At 36.2% G+C, this 24251-nt stretch overlaps 3 protein-coding genes across 3 annotated transcripts; all 3 read right to left on the minus strand.

Moving 5' to 3' along the window:
• Window positions 1-752: 752 nt before the first annotated feature.
• Window positions 753-14084, minus strand: LOC136822140 (uncharacterized). The gene is made up of 10 exons (XM_067078373.1): window positions 13969-14084; window positions 13418-13466; window positions 13020-13120; window positions 12623-12703; window positions 12000-12120; window positions 11329-11384; window positions 3600-3740; window positions 2802-2942; window positions 2069-2245; window positions 753-1680 (listed from the first exon to the last, which is right to left on the minus strand). Exons 1-10 carry the CDS (start codon window positions 14062-14064, stop codon window positions 1441-1443), a joined length of 1203 nt encoding a protein of 400 aa, XP_066934474.1. The 5' UTR covers window positions 14065-14084; the 3' UTR covers window positions 753-1440.
• Window positions 5708-7847, minus strand: LOC136822141 (uncharacterized). The gene is made up of 4 exons (XM_067078374.1): window positions 7638-7847; window positions 6685-6985; window positions 6034-6309; window positions 5708-5845 (listed from the first exon to the last, which is right to left on the minus strand). The coding sequence occupies exons 1-4, from the start codon at window positions 7679-7681 to the stop codon at window positions 5741-5743; spliced, it is 726 nt and encodes a 241-aa protein (XP_066934475.1). The 5' UTR covers window positions 7682-7847; the 3' UTR covers window positions 5708-5740.
• A 656-nt stretch (window positions 14085-14740) lies between the features above and the next one.
• On the minus strand, window positions 14741-15990 carry LOC136822166 (ATP-dependent (S)-NAD(P)H-hydrate dehydratase-like). Its single transcript, XM_067078407.1, has one exon. The coding sequence runs from the start codon at window positions 15941-15943 to the stop codon at window positions 14996-14998; it is 948 nt and encodes a 315-aa protein (XP_066934508.1). The 5' UTR covers window positions 15944-15990; the 3' UTR covers window positions 14741-14995.
• Between the last annotated feature and the right edge of the window lie 8261 nt (window positions 15991-24251).

Genomic DNA, 24251 nt, shown 5'->3' on the forward strand with positions numbered 1-24251 from the left:
TAATTTTTGGGAAAATGTTTTTAAAAGTTCCCCTCTTTTGTCCTAATTCAGCTGTATTAGCCTCCTTTTCAAAAATTTTCCACCCAGGACATTTTTATTCCAACCCCCCCCCCCGCTTATTAAGTTTTGGGATTTTTTCCAACCCCCCGGCTATTAAGTACCCGAGAGTAACTAAACATAAATAGGGTCACAAAAATTTACATTTCATCTTGTTTTTTTTCTAGAGTGATTACTTTAATGGGATTAAATTTCGCGGGGATTAAATTCCGCGATTGGGCCTATCCGCGGGATAGGCAATATTTTTACGATTTTGTGACTTTTACTGTCAAATCATGCATGTTGGTTATTGAAAAATACACACCTCATTGATGCAAGTAATCATTCAAATAGTATTTATTTTGACATATTTTGAGTTTTGTTTAGAAATATTTTGCGGATCAGGCCCTTCAAAATTTCCATTGGGACTTAATTTCACGGATTTAATTTTTTCTTCATGTGATTGCGAGATCAGAGATCAAAACGTGATCGTGATTTGAAAGATTTTTTAGCCTTGATGCACGATTTGGACTTTTGGAATGTGTAATTATCCATTTTTTTGCTGTTTTAAGTGATCGTGATTGAAAACAAAAAATTGTGTGATATAACTAAACAGAGTTACCCCTGGGGGAGTATCATAAAAATTTTTAGAAATTCTTTTTTAGAATTTTAGAATTTCAAGAGCATTTTGAAAAAATAGCTAGAAGGCAAAAAAATTAATTTAGTAAGAAAAACTTTCTATCGTTTTTTTTCTCCAAAATTGCTTAGTAGCCGGATAGTTTGTATCCTACTTTCCACCATATTTATATCAAAAAAGCTACTTAACAACTAGAGTTGCTGTAAATAGGTATGTATAATAATGAAAATTGCAATTTTAGAAGTTTGAATAAAAAGAATATTTGTCAGAAAAAATATAATAGGAAATCTTTGGAAAAATATAATACAGAATATATAAAAATTACAAGTTAAAACATAGAGTAGAAATCCATTGTCTGCTTAATCATATCGTATCTAAGTTTTGTTTGAAAGTTTCGGAGACGCAAGTCTCGAGAACATCCATGGTAAAAATACTTGCGCTTTCCCATCGAAAGACATCATAATCTGTCCGAACGTCTATTATAGAATGTCATGTCCAGATTTAACATAGACCATGCCTGCACGTGTAACGGTCCCGTTTAGCTCCGAAAAGAAATAAAGTCATTCTATTAGCGAGGTTAAGCAAGTGTTTATTTAGACCGTTCAATGCAATATCGTAGACCTGTACATAAGATTTTACTTGCATGATTTGCTTTGGCAAGTTATGTACAGCCCTTGTTTATAAGTGACGTAAAACTTGAACTTAACCAATAGAATGGCTTCATTTTGTTTCAGTGCGAAGAGGAACCACAGTATGTGAACATGGTCTTAGTATTCACTGTAAAGGTCACCGTACTCATCCTCTTCTTCATCAGAATAATCTTGTCGTTTCTGAGACTTTCCCTGTGTAGGAGAGTGTTCACCTTCTCCTTCGCTATCAGAATAAACCTCCTTCGCGGCGGCGCTGCGACGACGCTCAAGATAATCTCGCACCATATCACCCAGGAACCATCTCCACCACAGATAGCCAATCAAAACAAGGAACCCGATGGTTGCTATGGTCAGCATCTGGGAAAAATACATCAAGTAAAAATTATATGTACTAAACCTTTGACAATGAAAACAATTTTTTGACCACAAAAAGCTGAAGTCTGCTCAAAACAATCTGCAACGGAAACAAAAGAGACAAAATTTATCTTTTTCGTTTTTCATCTTTATTTGACTTTTCTTTTCTTCTTGAGAAAATTTAATTCGCCTTATTCGCATTATTTAAAAAATTACAGCCTTTTTTGTCTCTGCTGCAGATTATTTCTAGTCAGACTTCATAGCAAGGATAGCGATTTTGACCACCATCGAATAAGTGAGACGTTATTATAACTTGGTTTGGCGTAAAAAGTATTCTTTGCTTCCCAGGAAAGAGAACATTGCTTTGAATTTTGGGAATAAAGTGACATACCCCGAAGACAGTCCATCTAGCAGTAGGAGTGGCTTTAGAGGGTATGATCGGGACTTTTTTGGAACACCAGTCCATCGTAAGAGCTCCATCTTTAGTTTTCTTTGATACTGTCTTCCATCCTCTGTTGCAACGGCAATGGTTATCTTCCTGATAACCGTTCTTACAACTCAACACAATCTAAAATCATAAAAAGGAATAAAATTGAGTAAGTTTGTAAGCTTTGTAACAAGGGAATCAGGTGTTAAAGGAACAGTAAAGTATCTGTAGTTCAAATGACTCCTCGAAGAGTTTTACTTGTCCCTTGAGACCTTGTTTTTTTTAATTAAAGATTGAAGGCAAGTGTTGTCTCAATTTTGCTTTTTTCACAAATAGGGGAAATTCTGCTCTAATACTCTAATAGAGTGCCCTCATTGCCGTTCGATATATGGGGGATCTATTTGGTAAAATGTACACATTGCTCGAGAGTTTCGTTAAACGAAACATGTGTCAAAACAAATGTATCAAACAATAGAAAAGATTGTTTTTTGTTTACATGTGACATTTTCTATGTTTTTAATTTTGTGTACAAAGGTCACTAGTACTTCACGCATCTTAAAAACGTGTTAGTAAGATTATCAGGACGCAAAATCATGTCCCCGCAAAAATTAAGATCCTCGATTCGCGAAAAAGTCCACGCGAAAATTTATCCACTTAAGGTAACTTTCGGTGCAATCATAAATTTTTGGTTCAATACCTCTTCAGCATTGATATCAGCGTACTGATTTATTTCTTTTTGCAACGGGCTTTTATTCATCAAATTTTGGGCTGCTTCTTCTTCCTCTTTTGACATTTTCGGCTCTAACGATTTACAACTGTTGAAATCCATATCAAATGCCTGTCAAGGGAATTGTAAAACTTGTCACACAAAATCAAAGAGCGATAAAGACCTGGCAAGCCTTTGAAAATGGGTTAAATAAAGATACAACATTCGATATTATATCGACTTGATATTATTGTTAAATACATTGTAGCCAATAAGTTAGGATTTATACTGAAGACGCTGTGAAAATTCTACAATCTAAAACCCAAGACCTCAGAGGGCAAAATTTCAGAAAGGCTGAGAAGAGTAAAACGAAAGGAATTTTAATAACTTAAAGCGTTCAAACTTTCGCGAACAGAAGGTTTTCGCAATTTTCGAGATTGTTTGGTCTTTTCACAAAAGTAAATTGTCAATGTATGTTCAAGATGCGTCAGTTTTGTCTAAAATGGTACTTGAAAAAAGTCGCAACCAAAACCACTTTCCACAATCACGTCAACCGTAGCTCCTTCTTTTACCTGCATTTTTCTCTATTAAAGGCCGCGCCCTTATGCTGACGAAGCAGAATGAACAAGACAAGTTCTTAAAATTTGTGATCGCGCGGCGCCGAAAAGACAGAAAAGTTGTTCTTTCTATTGTATAAATTGCCGATACGTTAAAATGAGGTAATTTCACCTCCGTCTCAAAAATTATGAAAAATTATAAAACATTGTGAAAAATGTTGGGATAACTCACCGAATCAGGTAAATCATCGTCACCAAGCGGTGTGGCGCATGTAAATACTGGTTCGCATCGTTTTGTCACCTTGTTGTAGTAATTCCGAAATCCATTATACTTGGCCGAACAATCGAATGGCTTGCAACTGTTACGAATGTTCTGCAAAGAGAGAAAAAAACATATGAATGATTTTTAGTGTAGATAGTAAGTAGAAGCTACTAGAGAACAGAAATTCGAGTTGTAACCAGTGTTTCGAAATCTTCGGCAAGCTTTCTCACCAAGGAAAGATTATGCACTTATATACTTGATCTGGATCAGGTCCGGTTAGCGTGGTACACGGGTACAAACTATACTTGTGAAAGCTACAACTATACTTTGTACCCGAAACTATTTTACTGACCAGATCGAATTCACTGGTATACTTTGTACCCTGACCAAATATACTTTACACCCGCGATCAACTATACTTTGTACCCTGATCAAATAGACTTTACACCCGCGATCAAGTATACTTTGCACCCGCGAGCAAGTATACTTTGTACCCTGATCAAATATACTTTACACCCGCGATCAACTATACTTTGTACCCTGATCAAATATACTTTACACCCGCGATCAAGTATAATTTGTACCCATGATCAATTATACTTTGTACCCATGGTCAAATACACTTTGTACCCGTCACTAATATACTTTGTACCCCGATCAAGTATACTTTGTACCCGTGATCAAGTATACTTTGTACCAATGGTCAAGTATACTTTGTACCCGTGATCAACTATACTTTGTACCAATGGTCAAGTATACTTTGTACCCATGATCAAGTATACTTTGTACCCGGCAATAGTATACTTTGTACCCCGATCAAGTATACTTTGTACCCTGGTCAAGTATACTTTATATCCACAGAATCCGCAATAAATCAGTTATGGTCAGTAAAACTCGAGTGCACAACTTGACAATCGAATTTCTCTCAAACCAGTGGATAGAGTGAAATGATGTTACAAGGTATGTGGCTTGAACCACATATGCTATTAGCCAGACTTAAGGACGAAACATTGTTTAAGATTTCATTTCATGTCTCTGGTCTTTAATTACGAATTTTCGAACTTACTTTACGAACTTTCATTAAAATGTTTATGAAAAAACAAAATTCGAAGAGATAAGTTTTTAACCAATTTTGCTTGTAATTTTTGGTGTACTATTAGCCGACTGCTATGCTTTTGAATATCCTAATCGACCCTTTTTGCGCACGCCCTTGTCTTTTGGTGCAATAAGGATCGGCTTAAAAAAGGTAAAACTTAACGTCAATTTTTTTAATTCCTAAACACACGTCCATTAGGTATACCCTACAAGTCCACTTGGTGTCCCCTACAAGTTCACATGGTACTCCCTACAAGTCTGCTTGAGACCCAAACACAAATAACTCGGTACCTGGACACTTGGTACCCCCTAGAAGTCCACTTGTACATGGGTATAACTCGGACAATACAAGCGACTGTCCCCCCGCTTCGTGCCAAAATCAATTTTACGGACCAAAATATTCCCCTTCTCTTTTAAATGTCCCGTTTCTAAATTAACAAACACCAAAAAATAGAGAAAATTATAACAAGCAAAACAATGAATTACTTGGCATGTTTTCTTTGTTCTGTGAAAAAGATGTTCAAAAAATTCAAAAAAAGAATCCTTCAGTTATAAAAAATACAAAGATTTACAACGTTGTCTCAACTCTATCATCTATGGGATAGTCAATATTTATGCGATTGATGATGTGGTCAAAATGGAGTATTCAATCCATACCAATCTCTTAAAACAACAAGAATACGTTTAAAATTAGTTTGAACAATTTTCTAGACAACTACTGAAGCGTCAACTCTCTTTACCCCAAGGGTAGAATCTAACAAGATTGCTGTTAAAATTTTTGAAATGATTCGAAACATTTTGACTTTATTTGATGAAATCTTAACAAAACTGCTTGATAGTTTAATGACTTTATGGTGAAACATAACGTAAAACCCAGCGAAAACCCGTTCAAGGTTTGCATAGAGAAGGATGTAACAAAAACGCATAAAACCTCGATTGTTAAACGCTAACAACTGTTTAATATTAAAATATGAGTTCCGAAAAAAGCTATTTTAATGCAAATAAAATCAAAGAAGTTACCTCCACATAAATTCCTCCATGTAGCTAGTTAGGAATTGGAGCTGGATTCCCTCCATTGCCTTAAGCTTCAATTTAAATATGTTCCAATATGATTCGATATTCTGAAAGTGAATACATGAGTTTTGAAATTAGATTTTAATTGCTATTTTTAATATATATCTAGAAAAACACCAGCACCAGCACTAAAAAGCCTTGATTTCATTCCCTCTAAAGGGCAAAAGTCGGGCGGCACATGCCCGTCATTCCGCAAACCTAGTAAAGAAAATTTAGACTAGGCACATGGTCTTACTTGTGTGTGTGCACCAGTTTGAGGATCCACAAAATGGTAGGTGTGGTTGACAATGTCGTGTTGTACACAATTTGGAACAAACTGTCGCAACCGATGGTAAGCCGGCCACCGGTCGCTGTGGACGACAGTGTTTGGGTTAAGAACATTATTGATAACATTCACTAAAGTGGGACGGTTTCGACGGTTGACAATCTCCATATAACCTCTGGCTCGGGTGAAACGCGTATCCACCAACCCAAATACCCAAACAGGTTGTCTTCTTCTTCCGACTCTTCCCTAGAAATTATGATTGGAAATCAAATCTAGCTAGAATTCAACAAATTCGGATTTCAGAGTATTATTTCCTTAATAAATTTCATAAAAAAAAGAATCTACAGCTGAAAGAAAATTTGTTTAGCCAAAGTTTTTCAACTGAATTGTAAAACAAATGATTGAATCGATGGAGTGATCTTAAAATTGTCTACGTGTACAGATTATTCCCAAAATCATGTACTGAAAACACGAATCCTATGAAATAGGCTGATTAGGAACAGTTGAATTTCTGATAAAGCTGAACTGTGGGGGTCAAACTAGAGATTCCAAAATTAATCCCCCGAAAGAAAGCTTGCCATTGAGCAACATTACTATTCAATACCAATATAATTAACATACCCTTTGAACGTGTTGGAATTGACTTTTGTTAATTTGCACCACGAAGTTTGGCCCACCACCACCCACAGTTATCGGGTTGGCTTGCAGACGATTCGTACAGACCTGCTGCAACAACTGGAACATTTTGATCGTGTGTTCCTTTCTGATGCCGACGATGTTGGTTGTTTTGGTCATTGAAACTTTGTTGGCCCACAAATAGATGGTAAAATACAGGTCCGGAAGAGATACTCTTTGCCAACTCGCAAAGATTGTGCCTTCTCTCAGCCTCATTGAATCTCTACAAGGACGGCTATTGCATCTCCTGTAAGAGAAATTTGTAATGTGAGGACCATGACTCATTCTAGAAGACTCTTTTTGTAGAAAACTTTTATGATCTAATCTTTCTATATTTTAAGCTTCAATGTAAATCAAACAACAACCTTTTAGTAAAATTACAAAGAAGGTACTAATTTTCGCGCGTACTAATTTTCGTGCAATTTCGCGCAGAGGCCCGAAAATACGTGAACTTTAATACCGAAATTATGCGCAGTGTTAAGGTGCGTAAACATTAATACTAATTAATAATTAATAAATTAACTCAAAACCGTGAAAAATTGTACGTAAAAGTGTAATTTTTTTGGGAAATAAATGCCTTACACGCTAAATTGAATCAACGCGAAATTTTTCAAATTGCTGACTCGCGAAATTAAATCCAAAAAATTTCACGAATTTTTTGGCTTGCTAAATTTAATCTCGCGAAATTTAATCCGATCAAAGTAGTACCACCACTGCAATGGAAAGCGACCATTCTTGATGGAAATGATGGTTAACATCTTTAGAGGTTTAGAAATCAAGCAGATGACTGCCCTCCTTCGTAGAGCTAAAAGTGAATTTCGAATATCAAACTGAATATCACACACACTAAATTATTTTTAACAACAAAAAAGTGTAATATACGTAATAGTATAACTCACCACCGATATCCATCACAACATTGGTCGTGTCGCTCGAAACGCATGTTAGAATTGCATCCTGGACAGGCTTTCACGATACTCAGCAATCCTTGACCTTGCAAAAAGTGGACAATCGCGATTTTGTCATTTCCAAACGGTAGAGCTCCCCATCTTTGTAAAAATCTGCGTTGTACACTAAAAAAACTACCCCTAATTTCAGCTCCGTAAACCAATTATACCGTTCTCTACACTGTTCTAAAGTTTGCGAACAAACAAACAAACTCATAAACAAACATTCTGAGATTCTAGCTCAAACTGAACTAAAAAAGTTTGAAGTTAAAAACATATTCCGACGTCAGTTCGATCAAGACAAGATTTGACGTCAAATCACAGTACTGTAGAGCTGGCTGACAGGTCGCTGGTTTTAAAATGGCTGTATTTCTTTGTGTGGTTGAGTAAGAGATCAGTTGTAATACGTTTATTTGCTCAGAATTTCATGCTCTTCCAGAATATATTAATCAATTTCGTTTATTTTGACTTCTGAAACTCAGCTGTTTTCCTACCCCTCATTCATTTTCCCTTGCAGTTTTGCCTATTGCGTCACTATTTTGGTCTTAAATAGTTTTCCTGGGCCTTATCCGCATCCTCCCTCTCAAAAATATGTTATAATACAATGTTCTTTGGGATAGACCAGATAGACTAAAAATGGCTAGGTCCTAAAAATATGTCACGGAACTCCAGGCTTGCCCCCTACTATTATATGAAGTTCTTTTTACTACTCTATTTCTATTTCCTATGGGCGAACTGTATCCAATATCGGATACTATTTGTAGGCCATTGCTGCTCAAACCCTGCAAACAGAGTTGGTAACGGGTGATCATGTAAAGCATTTGAGAGAACAATGTCAAGCGTATTTGGTGAGACATCCTCCAATCATCGGAGGCCCTGGAATTCATGTGAAAGTTTCAACTCTAAAGAAATGCCAGAAGAATGAAAACCACGATATTTTGATACTAACGCAACCAAACAAACGCACGGGATATCTTCTCCACAATAAAGATGACCGATACTCAAATGCTGATAGAGCATGGGTTCTACCCATTGCTCAAGGGAGTATGGTCTTCAGTGAGACAAATTTTAATATTCAACCGAATATTGCGGTATCCAATACTGTTGATTTATACCAAGGCAACAGTCATCTAGCTGAACAGCGTGCCAAAAGATGGATTTGTCAGAAAAAAGGAATCCGCTGCAATAAAGTGGGATGGTACTTGGCCGAGTACAATATCTGTTTCTATGGGGAAATTGTAAAAGATTCTTTCGGGGACTGCTTTTTACAAGCTAATTATGCAAATGAATATAAACACGCACGTGTTTGATTATATTGTTTTCTTCTAATATTCGAGAGCGTGCTTTCAGTGCAAGTTGTACTCGAATACTTCCTTGATCTTTCTAGAAGTTTTTAAAATATATATTTTGTGAAAAATAGGACAAATCCCTAAACTATGAAAACATACCTATCTTTTACTTTTTTTATACATAAAGCCGATTCGCTTTAAATGTGCACTATTATTGTTACCATACTGAAACTACTCTCACGGGAATTATTCTAATTATTAGAGACTGACACATGATAGCAAAAAAGAGTGCACACATAAAGCAAAGTGGAGTTCAGAATTTTCATAGGACTTCTTTGTAAAGTATTTTTTTATTGGGACCAAGTACCATACACATGTATGTAGATCATTTCAAAAGAGTAGTGATATTGAACTGCAAATATTTTAGCCACTTGAATAAAATTAAACACGTTAAAAGCCTACTGGCATTTTGCATTCTCATAAAGGATTCGATTTTAATAGCTTTTCCATTGTATTTTCTGTCATGGTATTTCGAAAAATTAATATTTTAGAGTCATTGATGAAAAGTTGATTCCCTCAAGTTCAATTTTGACAGATTAAACAATAAATAGCTATGTAATCTCTCAAAAAGTGCACTCATTATGACTGAAACCTTTTTGCTGTAAGGCTAGGCTACGGCAAATCTTGCAAATTTTACAATATATAGAAAAGACTGAATGAAAAACGTGCACACATAAAAAATTTTTTTTTCTCTGTTTTGGTTCTTTTGTTTGACTTGAAATGCCAAAAAGGAATTCCTTGGCTCAAAATGACATTTCAAATGGGAGCTAATGCCAGCACGATGGCATCATTAGGCGTTTGACAAAGTACACTTGATCATGGGTGTAAAGTATACTTGATAGGGGTACAAAGTATACTTGATAGGGGTACAAAGTATACTAGTGATGGGTACAAAGTATACTTGATCGGGGACAAAGTATACTTGTGATGGGTACAAAGTGTACTTGTTCAGGGTACAAAGTATACTTGATCTCGGGTGTAAAGTAAACTTGATCAGGGTACAAAGTATACTTGATAGGGGTACACAGTATACTAGTGATGGGTACAAAGTATACTTGATCAGGGTAAAAAGTATACTAGTGATGGGTACAAAGTATACTTGATCGGGGTACAAAGTATACTTGATCGGGGACAAAGTATACTTGTGATGGGTACAAAGTGTACTTGTTCAGGGTACAAAGTATACTAGTGATGGGTACAAAGTATACTTGATCAGGGTACAAAGTATACTAGTGATGGGTACAAAGTATACTTGATCGGGGACAAAGTATACTTGTGATGGGTACAAAGTGTACTTGTTCGGGGTGCAAAGTATACTTGATCTCGGGTGTAAAGTAAACTTGATCAGGGTACAAAGTATACTTGATAGGGGTACAAAGTATACTAGTGATGGGTACAAAGTATACTTGATCAGGGTAAAAAGTATACTAGTGATGGGTACAAAGTATACTTGATCGGGGTACAAAGTATACTTGATCGGGGACAAAGTATACTTGTGATGGGTACAAAGTGTACTTGTTCAGGGTACAAAGTATACTAGTGATGGGTACAAAGTATACTTGATCAGGGTACAAAGTATACTAGTGATGGCTACAAAGTATACTTGATCAGGGTAAAAAGTATACTAGTGATGGGTACAAAGTATACTTGATCGGGGTACAAAGTATACTTGATCGGGGACAAAGTATACTTGTGATGGGTACAAAGTGTACTTGTTCAGGGTACAAAGTATACTAGTGATGGGTACAAAGTATACTTGATCAGGGTACAAAGTATACTAGTGATGGCTACAAAGTATATTTGATCAGGGTACAAAGTATACATGGTCGCGGGTGCAAAGTATACTTGATCGCGGGTGTAAAGTATATTTGATCTCGGGTGTAAAGTATATTTGATCAGGGTACAAAGTATAGTTGATCGCGGGTGTAAAGTATATTCGATCAGGGTACAAAGTATACTTGCTCGCGGGTGCAAAGTATACTTGATCGCGGGTGCAAAGTATACTTGATCGCGGGTGTAAAGTATATTTGATCAGGGTACAAAGTATAGTTGATCGCGGGTGTAAAGTATACTTGTAATGGGTACAAAGTATACTAGTGAATTCGATCTGGTCAGTAAAATAGTTTCGGGTACAAAGTATAGTTGTAGCTTTCACAAGTATAGTTTGTACCCGTGTACCACGCTAACCGGACCTGATCCCTTGATCTCACCCTAACACTATAGTGATCTTCTTGTTTTATAAATAAAATGGTAACTCGATAATGTATCATAAATTTGACATGAATTAGACTTACATTATCAACAGTATCACACGCCTTGTAAAACTGGTTACCACCTCCTCCATACACAGCTATTAATACGAGAGAAAGGCACCATAAATATAACCAAGAAGGAACTTTAATAAAACTTTTATTTAAGTTTCTTGATATAAAGATTCTTTCGCAGAAGAAAGGTTCGCGAGGCAAAAAAATCGTGAAATTTTGGGAATTTACTTTCAATTTCCATTCAACTATATGTATTTTGCGAAAATTGACTTTCGCGAATGACAAAATTTGACCATATTTTGCGAAAATTAATTTTCGCGAATGACAAATCTGACAATATTTCGCAGGAATTAACTTTCGCGTATGGCGAAAGTTTCTTCGATGCATGTTTTTTCCTTTAAAGTATAAGTAAGCATAGCTTCAAGTAAAATAGAATTGAATTGAAGGGAATCAATAACTTGACTGTCTCCTTTTCTCATTGAAAGGAAAAGAATTACATAAATGTTGAAAATAAAACTTTTGTAACACGACCTTAAAATAATTTAGCATGCGTGCTAGCTAAAAAAAAGTCTTCTTTCAGTTTCGTTCAGTATTCAAAACGATGACCATATCAATTCAACATGCATACGGCCATTCTATCAATTTAAGAAGATTTCTAGGGCTTTTTTTAGCTAAGTATCAAATAAATGCGAATCCCTTACTAGAGGAACTTGTGTCTTCATTAGTGGGAGTAGTGTCAAACTTCATTTCGTGCACCAAAAACTGCTTGTCCTTCCCTTCTTTCAAATAAAACTTGCACGAACCAACACGATCTAGGGGGTACTGAAAACAAAGAATATCTTTCTATTAAAGGTTTTATTTTTAAATAATAGAGTGACATCGTTTGCTTACTCGTCAATTTTAATTCACAAGCTTTTTCACATTGGATCGACACGGATGTAGAGCGAGATTGGTTAGAAAAAGGAAAAGAAAAATATTTTTGCTTGTATCAGCATAATATAACAATAGGAAGACAATATGTGTCTGATATGAAACAGGAACACTTATGTAAAAATAAAACTATTAACATGCTCAAATCACTTATCCTAAATACATTATCTTCTTAATAAATACAATGAGACTTAAAACGCCAAAAAATAAAAACAATTTATGAAAACTGATCCTTGAATTGCTAAAAATCAGACGATTAAAGCCAAAGTAAGGAGAATTTGATATGAAACCTAAAATGTGTGTGATACCTAAAAATAAGAACACTAGGACTAATCTCAGTGATAATTTCTCTTTTTCCATTATGAAAAACATTTAAAGAATCGAACGTGATTACCAAATTCGAGAACATGAAAGACATGTTTTTGCTTGTTTTGCCATCAATTTCTTTTTCAAATCCTCCGACCAATACCATCGACTGTAATAACATTAAAATAAAAGTATAAATTCCAGAGACGGTGGTATAATTTTCATTTAAGTAAGGTTAAATTCTGAGTCAAAGCTGTGCAGTGTTTTTATTTTGGGTCATAACTTTCCAAGCGTTGTATAATAAACAGGTTGGTATTGTTAGAAAAACATTCAATGGCGCTTGGAATTGGCCAAAATACGATTTTTGGCGAGGATTTAATTTGGCGATAGATCAATTTCGTAAAATTTGGCGGGGATTTAATTTGGCGAATTGGAAATTTAATCCCCGCCAAAATTTATCAACTTAAGGTATCTTAAGTACCAACCTCGCAATCAGTTTCATCGTCATCCACCTTCCAACAACACTCTGGTGCTTTACCTGTGGACACCAGAATTTTCTTATTCAAATTGTTCGTAACTGTCACGACTGAAAAAAAAATGAAAATAAAAAACGCCTGTTTGTATGATTTAAATCATAGACTGAATTCTAAACTTTTTGAACAACAACAATCTAGAGGTCTTAATAAAAGTGAACAATGTTATTCTATTTATTTTATTTGTCTTTGGTGAAACAAACCCACCTTTATCGCTATTAATATTCTATTTACTACCATTTATAATTTCTTCTAAGATGCTACCAAATAGTTTGCAAAGTCTGTTTCTAAAATATTTAGCTAATAAACTGAGTGATGTATTTATTCTGATACTCATGCTCGCGACTTACAAAAACGTATTCCCATATCATCCTCATCAACTGGAAAGTGTCCTGCGTTCTAAACGAAATAAGTGGAGACGATAATAATCTGAAAGCAACTGTTTCAACAAATGAATATTTTTTTCAATCTGAAAAGTGACTCATGTAGCAAGAGCAAGTTTGCTAGTATACAAGTAAGACTGGTCCTGTAAAAAAATAACAAACTCTGCTAACGCCATCATTGTTATAAAATTATCTAAACCCTTATTCCACAATTTTGAAGAACTTTCTCTACTGTATTACTAAATTTTTAAAAACCTTCTCTTTTAAACTCTCTTTAAGCGAATTTTAGGACCGCCCCTACCACTCCTTTCAGAAGGGGAGTCAAAGCTATGTTGGGAAGTGAAAATTATTAAAGAGAGAGAGCTTAAGGATGAAAGCCTGTAGACAAGCTATATTTTAGATAAAGAACTATCAGTCTTGCCTTTCCAGCGCTATTTCTCACTTACAAATAAGAAATCATTTATTTGATAAGAGTGTGATCACAAAATCGATTTTAAATATAAAATTGGCATTCTTACATCAACGTGGAATTTCCCAATCACAAAATGAAAAAAACAAATCCATAAAATGTATGCCAAGAATTGCCAGAAAATCGATGCCCAATATCTCTTCATTGTTATGCTATTTTAATTTTTTAACTGAAAATATAAATAGAAAATAACAGATTTATCCCTTTCTATATCCATCTATATTATTCAATAAGGAAAAATGAAGCTAATTTTCTATCTTTCAAGCCAAAGTTGAAAACCTAGGGACAGCCATTCTAATTCGCGTTGTCAATCGGCTATATTGCCGACGCAAATACCGACGTATTTTTGGCTTTTGCCGACGTAAAAGTACTTACTGTACTATAGTATAAAACCCAGAATTTTTTGGCGGTGTAAAAAAATCTGAATTAGAGATGCTGCGTGATGTGAGATACTCTATGTATAGATTGCATACAAGTTTTTCTTAAACAAAAAATAACTTACAATAATAAAGGATTTTGAAAGTATTTGATATAAAAAAATGGATGATTTGAAAAAATTCAGACATAAAATTTGAACAATGAGTTTGTGTAGTGACCCAAAATCACTGAAGAATGGTGGATGGCACTGGGACAAAAGTCAGTAATTAGGAAATAGTTACACGTTTTTTTTTTAAGCACACTTTTAAGAAACATGAGGCTCAGAATGCATAAAAACTAAGAAACATCTCAGAAACATGCTGAGGCTGAGAATGAGCAAATAACATTTTTAATTAGTTTTTTTAAGAACCTTCCAATCAAAACAAATGTTTTTTTTCTTTGCATGAAAAATAGGCTGATTATGTCACTATGGAGGAAAGTGAAAGTGAAAGTAAATGATAACAAAATGGTATCCTAGCTATGTACAAAAGAGAAATACCCGGGGACATAAAATATGGTTTCCACATTTGCATATAGAAAAACAAAACTTGTCAAAATTAAGGCACTTGAAAATTTTTCATAGCTAAATTTGATTCAAAAACAGAAGAATCTTTGCACAAAAAGTACCTGTCTCAATTTTTCTTATCAAGAAATGCAGTTCAATAGAAAGATTCTTTCAAAAAACTAGGAATCGCTGAAATCATATCTCCAGCGACCATAGACCGTCCCATTTCATTGAAAACTTTTTCACTCAATTTTTTGGTGACGTAACATCCGGCATAAGCACCAAATAATGCTGGATTCTCATGTTTAGCTTCTTGAGCCCAATGAGTGAATAAAGCAATACTTCCTGAAAGCACATCTCCTTGACCGCCACATCTACATAAACCTCCATTAATATCAACTTCTATTTTCCCATGTTTGTTAAAAATAACATCACTTTGTCCCTTTTTAACTAGTGTCACTTCGGAACCAAAAAACTCTGTTAACATCAACTCGGGGTTATCCATACCAGTTTTTGTTGTTCCAAGGTTAGCAATGGCTGTACAAAGTCTTCTATATTCAACTTGATTAGGTGTTAAAGTGACATTTTTGGCACCAACTAGTAATAGAGGGTTTTCAGAGACCATAAATAAACCATCAGCGTCAATGATAAGAGGTTTTCCACCCAGCCCTTTCTGAGCAATTGAGTTCACTAGCCTGACTGCTTGCTCACTTCTTCCCAGACCAGGCCCAATCAAAACAGTATGCAATCGTTCAAACCACTGCTCTAACACTTGATCAGCTTTCAATGGGTCACTTTCCATAGGATGAACTATGAGTTCTGGACTGTAACATTTGATCGGGGTAGCAGCACTTTGAGAACAGAAAATATGAACTAAATCAGCTCCAAATCTCAATGCTGACATACCAGCAAAGTAAGGAGCCCCAGTGTATTCTTGACTACCTCCAACAACGCCTATTTTTCCATTTTGACCTTTGTATCTTGAATGATCCAACTTTGGGAAAATGTCTTTGATCATTTGAGGTTTATAGTTTACTGTTGATACCATTGTTCTTGTCAAAACTTTAGATAAAAAATTCTTTTTGACTTTTAACCAAAACATATATTAGCTAACAACAATCAGTATTTTTATTAATTTAAAACTTTTTAAAAACTAGCATTTAAAACTTAAAAGAGATTGCGCAAAAATAAATATTTGACACACATTATAGTGCTGCCTTGGTCTCTTCCTTTTTAGGTAAAACCCCTTTTTAAACATAAATCTAGGTTTCTCTCCTTTCGTATTTTAAATGTTAGCCCCTAAAATTTCTGCATCTTACCAAATTTATATCTATTTATATTCAGTGGAGCTGGACCTTCTATATTCCAGGATTACGAATTTACCTTTTTTAGCAATTTTTACCTCTAAAGGAAGATGAAAATTAAAGTTTTCCAGAGTACCAAAAAAACACACTGTCGAAATTTTTTCATCTTCACTGGAAGGATTCTCAACCCCAAAATACATATTTTTGTCAATGGGTTTTTTTCTGGCGTTTTCTTCCTTCAACGAATATCGATCACTTTCGTTTCCCTTTAAGTGCAGAAAATGATTATTTAAATTATCCTCCAACACTACTTGTGGCCCTAAAAGGATCCCTACAGAATCCTAAATTAAGTCACAGGACGGTATGAGTGCCCCTAAAAAGGACTTCAGCCTTATATGTAAGTTTAGACTGAACTCGTATATCAAGATTACAGGACTTTGAGTAAGGGCCGATTTAACTTTTGTTTTCAGTGGTTTCATTTTCGATTTCAAGCCAACATCTTAGCAACAGGGTGCTCGCCCATAGTTACAGGGGTTTGCGCAAAAAACTAATCAGAAAGTTTTCCAAATCTCCCATTTCGATTAATGCAATGATAAATGGAGCTTTCCTATGTTTCACTTTTTTGCATCGTTCTTCAAAATGAAAATATTAAAGATTTAAAGTTTTTTTTGTATTCAATGATTTTTACAGCACAATGTTGACAATCTAACTCTCGCATCAAATTCCTGCTTTCTTCAGTGAATTGAAGATGAGAAAAAACCTAAGCCTTAGGATCATGGATTGAAACAAATATATGAAGGGTGGTGTCGGGATTTACAGCTACCCGTCGTGCAAGGCAGGGCCAAGGGCGGCCAAAGGGTTGCGTCTCACAAGGTAACAAATTCACAATTTTAGTAAAATAAAGTTTTGGGTGAAATATCTTACCATAGAAAGTAGGTAAGATCATTAAATCTTTTTTTAAAAACTAAAGAGAATTTACTCAGCTTTCTTCTAAAAAAATCTGCATTCTCATATCTTTCTTCATTTCTAGAATATTAATGAAAACCCACTGTCTACCATATTCAGTCTCTCCAAAAACAGCGCCACATTTCAATTTTTCTAGGTACCCTTACATAAATAACAATTACAAGTGATGCCTCTCGTCTACCGGTATAATTTTTTCACCATATTTTGCCACCCGATTCCTGCTTTTCCCAAATTAACGCTTTGATCGGGTTTTCCTATAGATTCGGGTCAAAAGAGACATTTTATATAGCTTTGTTTTCAGATTTTCTTTAAAACTTTAAAGGTTTTAAAAATAAACGCGTCATTGGTGGAAATTTAATAAACAACTGCGAAGGAACGTCAGGAAGCAATCAGACTGTCGAGTAGAAGAGACCACTTTCGTTTTTGTTGGAGATTTCGACAGTGCGTCAAAACAGCCATATAAACAAAACTCAACATTCTCACTAAAGTCGTCTTTTTGATTTCCCAAACATTCGTCTAAAGCGTTCACTTCCACAATAATTTATGTAATTGCAATTTCGGTCAGTCCACAGTCGGCTTCAACATACACACGTGTTTTTATTTACGTGACCGAAGTGCCTACTAAAACAATCCGGGGGTAAGTGCAGAGCAACACAGCAGATTATTCGTAAAGTAAAGAAATATCTTTTGGCATTGACAATCAAATATAATATATTATATTATATTTCCTTAATTCAAAAACCAAAAATTCATTTTTCATTCGCGAATAATATTACATACTAAGACATGCCCCTGTCTTTTACTCTCGTTTAATTTCTGATCTAGGAACGTGCAAAACGCCGTCCGCCCGTCCCCCCAATATCGACCCAATCAGCTTAAATTCGCTTTCATTGTCCTTTGACTTTCAAAAAATAGTATTTAAAAATTATGAATTTATAATAATTACAAAAAACAAAAAGTTTGATACTTCATTAGGGAAATATTCAATAAATTCCTAGTTTCAATTTTCAGTGGGTGTTTTTCTAGGGCTTCGTTTATCTCGCAATTTTTGCATCACACAAACTTTCTCTGCTGCTTGTAATTATGCTTGGCCAAATTTGGTTCTCCATTGTCAAGTCAGGATTGATGGTGACGTCACCTAAGCATAAAAAAGGAAGGATTTCGTCTGTCAGTTTTATGCATTATATTAATTTGAGAGATATTCTATTTGCCGCGCGAGGGCACTTTTCGTAGACTAGTCGGAATACTTTCTTTTGTACTCGCAGGATTGATGGTAACTACTCATCTTCGTTATTTTTAAAATGAAGCACAACCGAAAAAAAAGGAAACTTCAGAAAGTTGCGTATTTCCAGTGAGTAAATGATTCTGACAATTAACAAAATTGATGATGATGATTTTTTTTTTGGTCAGGCAAATGTCTCGTATTGGGGGTTCTAGTCTTGACCCCTAAGCCTACCCGAGATTGAAGTGTTTGGGTAAACGAGACAAAACTCCAAAAAAGCTGGTGTTTTGAAGCATTTCCGTGCGATCGAAATATCGCTGTTTGTGACGCACTGCTCGATATATATATAAACTTCTTTCACAGAACAGGGATTACTTGTCAATGTGTTGTGTCAACTTATCAGCATTTTATTGTTTTAAAGGGAAAGTTGAAAGAGGTAAGTCTAGCCTAGTTTCTAATCCTGACAGTTAGTCACACTAGCGTCCCGCCGAAATGTGTATCAAAGATTAATGCTGCGAAACGCTATATCGTTTACTTGACTCTCAAGCAAAAATATGTGCCGCAAAACTTCTAAAGGGATTCATGAAAAAATAACCCAGCGCTTTTTAATGAAATTAACATTTTCAAAAACTTTGAGAAATTGCCTAAAATTTGAGCCATAGATGAAAAAATTTGAGCCAAGCCAACCTTGAAAACTAATTTGAAGATCAACTTCCCAAGAAAAAGATCTACGGGGGAGGCGGAACCCACCTAGATCCGCGCACCGCCGGATAGGCTATCCCACGGAAATTTTGCCGGACCTTAAACAATGACCCATTTACATGTGTGGAATTGTTTTTACTTTAGACTGTTCGTAAAAAATTGTTTGGTTCCCGTCACCCGACCGACCGTGATTTCTACTGAAAAATTAGAGTCGGAGAGTCGGAAACCATTTTTCCTGACAGCTGAAACTCCACCATCACCCTCCATGTTTTCTTTTTTGAGAGAAAGAGCAAACGCTAATCTTGCTCAAAAAACAATTTGAAACCCGTTAATAGGGAGGTCGGGCCTTACGCGTGCGGCAGTAACAAAACATAGATTTTCGGGAAAAAAATATTCAAGCTTACATACCTCAAGGAAGAGGAAACCTCTTTTAACATAAGTATTTTTTCCAAAGTGTAGAGAATTTATTCAGCTTTCTTTTGCAGAAAAAATCAGCACATCATGTCTTCATTTTCCTTCAAAATTTGAAAATGAGTACCCGCGGGTGAGTTTTTTCAAACTTCTTGTTCGCGGCACGGCAAAAATTTTTATCCGGGGGTTCTAAAATCCAAAGCGCTAGCCACCCGAAACAGCTATCGACCTGGAATTTTTTGCATCGTTCCCCGCAATAATTTAGCTTTTGAGACGTACCACGTTCGTTGGTTGGAGCAACGTATATTTTTCAGGAAGTCAAATTAGTAAAAACAAAAAATTTCTTTAAAAAATCAAAAAATCTGTACTTTTTCACCTAAACTAGAGCTCTAATCCACTATTCCTCAACATTTCCGGATGGACGAGGACACTACAGCCGACACCTCCATAGACGATCACCCTAGTCAAAATTTTGACGAGCTGCGATGCTCCCAGACGAAATGTTACGGTTTGGAAGAAAATATCCTTGTTTGTATGGTATGCAACCGCTTCGTGCATTTTAGATGTTCCCAGCTCCCACCGTACCAAATTCAGGCCTTCCTGAACACCAAGACAAAAAGAAACGGAAGATGGAACTTCTGCTGTATCAACTGCGTGGAGGTACCCCAAGACCTTTATGCACTGTGTGATGTAGTAGAAGACGAAGTAACTGAACTCAAGAACGACATCTCGGAACGAGACCGAATCATCGAAGTTTTCGATGGTAACGAGAAGAAATTAATCAAGTCTGTCCAATCACTGAAGTCGCGTAATGCGAAACTCAAAGATAAGTCAATCGAGAGATGTTCCGTAGACGAGATGAATCAAAAGATCCAAAAAGAGATCACTGAGCTTGGTGCAACCATGAAAGCGTCGATTATTGACGAGATCAAAGCGACACTCTTGAGCGTTGAAAACCAAATGACTGTGGTAAAGCAGTCTTATGCTAAAGCAGTTAAAGACCCTTTATTAGACGACTCTAAAACCTCCATCAAGGAGGTTATTAGAGAAGCTCTACGAGAAGAAGATACAGAAGAAACAAATAAACAAAAACGTGTCTCCAATGTCATTGTCCATGGAGTACCTGAACAAGATACCAACATGGACAAGAGCTGGGTGGACGATCTCATCAAAGAAACACATTCAAATGTAACAGTTAAGCGTGTTACTCGATTGGGTAAGACCTCAACCGACAGGAAACGTCCAATTTTGATCTGTCTATCAAGCGAAGACGAGAAATTCAATCTTCTCGGAAATTTACCTGCTCTTAAAGGAAATGAAAAGTTTTCTGGAGTGAGCATCACTGAAGACCTTACGCCTGATTTGCGTAAGAAAGTGCACCAATTGTCTATCGAAGCTAAAGAATTGAATGCAACAAAATCTCCAACATCAGGAATATATCGCGTCCGTGGTAATTCAAAAAACGGGTTCAGTATCAAGATGGTGCCACTCAAGAAAAAATCATCGATGAAGAAATCACCAACAGAGAAGAATGTCTCCTTCTCCGAAAACCTAACAGAGACAAACATCATCAAAGAATAGGGGCAAAAACCGCTCCAAAACATATAATAAAAGATATGAAGATTCTTTATACAAATCCAGATCAGTTAACATCGTTTAAGAAAAAAGAATTACAGTCCATGGCCCGGGAAGAAAAGCCCCATATAATTGCAATCTGCGAAGCTAAGACAAAAGCAGGTGCCTTGAAGGAGCTACATGAATATGAATTCGATGACTACAAAATCGCTAGCCAAGTTAACCTAGATACAGATCAAGGGCGTGGCATTGTCATATTTGTCCATATATCCATTAAACACTTGGTAATCGATGTCAAGCCTCCAGTGACTTTCAATGAAGTTTGCATGATTGAAGTACAACTATCAGGAAAAGATTTGCTCGCTGTTGCATGCATTTATCGAAGCCCAACTAGATCTACGTCCTCCAACGAAAACAACAACAACCTAAACTTATTGATCAAGTCCATTGCATTAAACAAGAAATATTCGCACAAATGTTTGTTAGGTGATTTCAACTTTCCAACAATCAATTGGGAAAACTGGACCACCCCGCATCTGGAGGATAGCAAAGAAGAGAAATTCTTAAATGCTTTGAGAGACGCATATCTCCATCAACATGTTAATGAACCAACTCGATGTAGAGGAACTGATGACCCATCCCTCATCGACTTGATCTTAACAGGCGAAGAAAACCAAATTAGGAATCTCGACTACCTAAGACCACTAGGAAAAAGTGACCATAGTTCGTTGGCTTTCAATTTCGTTTGCTACGCATACTCCAAACCTACGCAAACAAGGTTCATCTATGCTTCGGCCAATTTCAAATTAATGAAAAATGACCCGACGTTGAGGGAATGGAAAGAAGGTTTCAAAAATTCATCCGTGAATAAATCAGTGGAAGATCTTTGGGAATCGTTCAAGAAAGTTGTCATTGATCTCAGAAATCGATTTGTCCCTTTGAAAGAAGTTGGAAACGATTTTTGGAGGAAAAAAGGTAAAGTTCCAATTGATAAGAATCTTCAAGATGAAATCAAGTTAAAGAAAACGCTCCATAGAAGGTGGTTAAGATCTGCACCTCTCGACAGAGATCGTCATCGTGCCAATTACACTATTGTAAGAAACAGAGTTAATCGTTTGATGTCAAAGGCCCACAGGACTTATGAAAAAAGCATTTGTGATAAATCCAAGGAAAAGCCAAAGATATTTTGGTCTCATGTAAGATCTAAACTTAAGTCATCAAGCGGAGTCTCACCACTACTTGAAAACCCTGATGACAAATCATCGATTAAACACGACGATCTCGACAAGGCTAACATCCTACAAAAACAGTTTTGCAGCGTCTTTACCAATGAGCCCCCAGGAACGATTCCCGACTTTCCTACACGAACGGAGATTCAAGTTGAGAACATCATCATAACAGAAGATATGATGAGAAAACAGATAAAATTGCTGGACGTGAGTAAATCCTTCGGTCCGGATGATGTACACCCGAAAATGTTAGTTGAACTGATTGACCATCTAGCCGAACCCCTGTCTATCATCATGAATAAGACCTTGTCTGAGGGAACAATACCAAAAGATTGGAAGATGGCACATGTGACTCCAATTTATAAAAACAAGGGTGCCCAAAACCTTGCGATAAATTACAGACCTGTTAGTTTGACTTCAGTAGTCTGTAAGTTAATGGAATCATTTATAAGAAAGCACATTATGAAGCATCTAACTGACGAAAAGCTTCTAACCAACAAGCAATACGGTTTCATTAGTCGCCGCTCCACCGTCACACAACTCCTAAATTATTTGGACAAGTGCTGTGAAAGTATAGCTAACGGAAGTGTTGTTGACACTATATATTTCGATTTTGCGAAAGCTTTTGATACTGTTCCCTATCGCCGTCTACTTAAAAAGCTGAAAGGATATGGAGTATCTGGAAACATCTTGAGATGGGTAGAGTCTTTTCTGACTGACAGAAAACAATTGGTTAAGGTTAACAAAACTCGATCTAAGACGGACGATGTTATCAGTGGTATTCCCCAAGGAAGTGTTTTGGGACCACTTCTCTTCGTTATCTACATCAACGACCTTCCTGACAATGTGCTGTCTTCGATTCTCCTATTTGCTGACGACACGAAGATTTTCAGAGAAGTCAACTCGATTGAGGACTCATTGGCTATCCAACAAGACATACACAAACTTGAAAAGTGGTCAAATGATTGGCTATTAAGATTTCACCCAGATAAGTGCCACGTTCTCACTCTCGGTAAATATTGGAATATTGTCCACGCGCACCCTTATTCACTTAGAGGTGAACAACTTGAACATGTTTTCGTTGAAAAAGATCTCGGTGTTCTGATAGACTCTGACTTATCCTTTGAAGAACACATATCAAAACAAGTGAAAAAAGCTAATTCCATTCTAGGAGTCATCAGAAGAGGTTTCGAAGACCTTAGCCTTAAAACTTTCTTCACTCTGTACACAACCTTTGTCCGGCCTCATCTCGAGTATGCCCAATCTGTATGGTCACCAAAACTACGTAAGGACATCAACTTAATTGAGGGCGTTCAACGACGTGCCACTAGGATGGTCAGAAGGTTAAGTAATCTACCATACGAGCAGCGCCTACGAAAACTTGACTTGCCTTCTCTCGAATTCAGAAGACACTTCGGAGACATGGTTCAGATCTACAAACACTTGCACTTCTACGATAAGGACACCACAGTTGGAAAGTTTATTCGCAGGGTGCGTCCATCTCGAACTCACGATTACGAACTGATACCAAACTTTGCAGACGATGGATTTAGAGGTGTCCAGACCAAGTCATTTTACTATCGATGTGTGACAGCATGGAACCAGCTACCAAAAGAGACTGTTAACGCTACTAGCATCAAAGCGTTCAAAGAAGAACTAACCAAGGCATGGATGGAACATCCATTGCGCTACGAATCAAGATCTTTGTAATTGTAGACGATAGATCGGTTTAGAGGCCCTCGTGTGTCTGGACTGTAAATCTTCATAAAAAAAAAAAAAAAAAAAAAATTATGTACTTAAAATGCGTTTTTTTCATTGAAAAAATCAAATTTTTTTATCGAACGTGAATTTTTTAGAAAGAACAATGTTTTTTCTTTCCAAATGTGAAAAAAGTAAGAATCAAGCTGTTTCCGGTGGCAAGCGCTAAAAGGGAAAGATTATGGTGTAATTACCCCCGTTTCAGCTACATCTACGGAAAATAAAAATCACACCAAACCTCCC

Source organism: Clytia hemisphaerica, unplaced genomic scaffold (assembly GCF_902728285.1).
Source record: "Clytia hemisphaerica strain Z4C2 unplaced genomic scaffold, Clytia hemisphaerica genome assembly, whole genome shotgun sequence".
Lineage (NCBI taxonomy): Eukaryota > Metazoa > Cnidaria > Hydrozoa > Leptothecata > Clytiidae > Clytia > Clytia hemisphaerica.

What these genes read in the sequence shown, in the direction of transcription:
- LOC136822141 (XM_067078374.1), bottom strand. Translation starts at nt 7,681, where the DNA reads ATGCGTTTCGAGCGACACGACCAATGTTGTGATGGATATCGGTG. An exon ending in TGTTGTGATGGATATCGGTG is followed by an intron (nt 6,986 to 7,637) that starts GTGAGTTATACT and finishes TTTCTCTTACAG; the next exon opens with GAGATGCAATAGCCGTCCTT. An exon ending in AAACTGGTGCACACACACAA is followed by an intron (nt 5,846 to 6,033) that starts GTAAGACCATGT and finishes ATTCACTTTCAG; the next exon opens with AATATCGAATCATATTGGAA.
- LOC136822166 (XM_067078407.1), bottom strand. Translation starts at nt 15,943, where the DNA reads ATGTTTTGGTTAAAAGTCAAAAAGAATTTTTTATCTAAAGTTTTGACA.
- LOC136822140 (XM_067078373.1), bottom strand. Translation starts at nt 14,064, where the DNA reads ATGAAGAGATATTGGGCATCGATTTTCTGGCAATTCTTGGCATACATT. An exon ending in ACGATGAAACTGATTGCGAG is followed by an intron (nt 12,704 to 13,019) that starts GTTGGTACTTAA and finishes ATGTTATTACAG; the next exon opens with TCGATGGTATTGGTCGGAGG. An exon ending in CTGATATCAATGCTGAAGAG is followed by an intron (nt 2,246 to 2,801) that starts GTATTGAACCAA and finishes TTATGATTTTAG; the next exon opens with ATTGTGTTGAGTTGTAAGAA.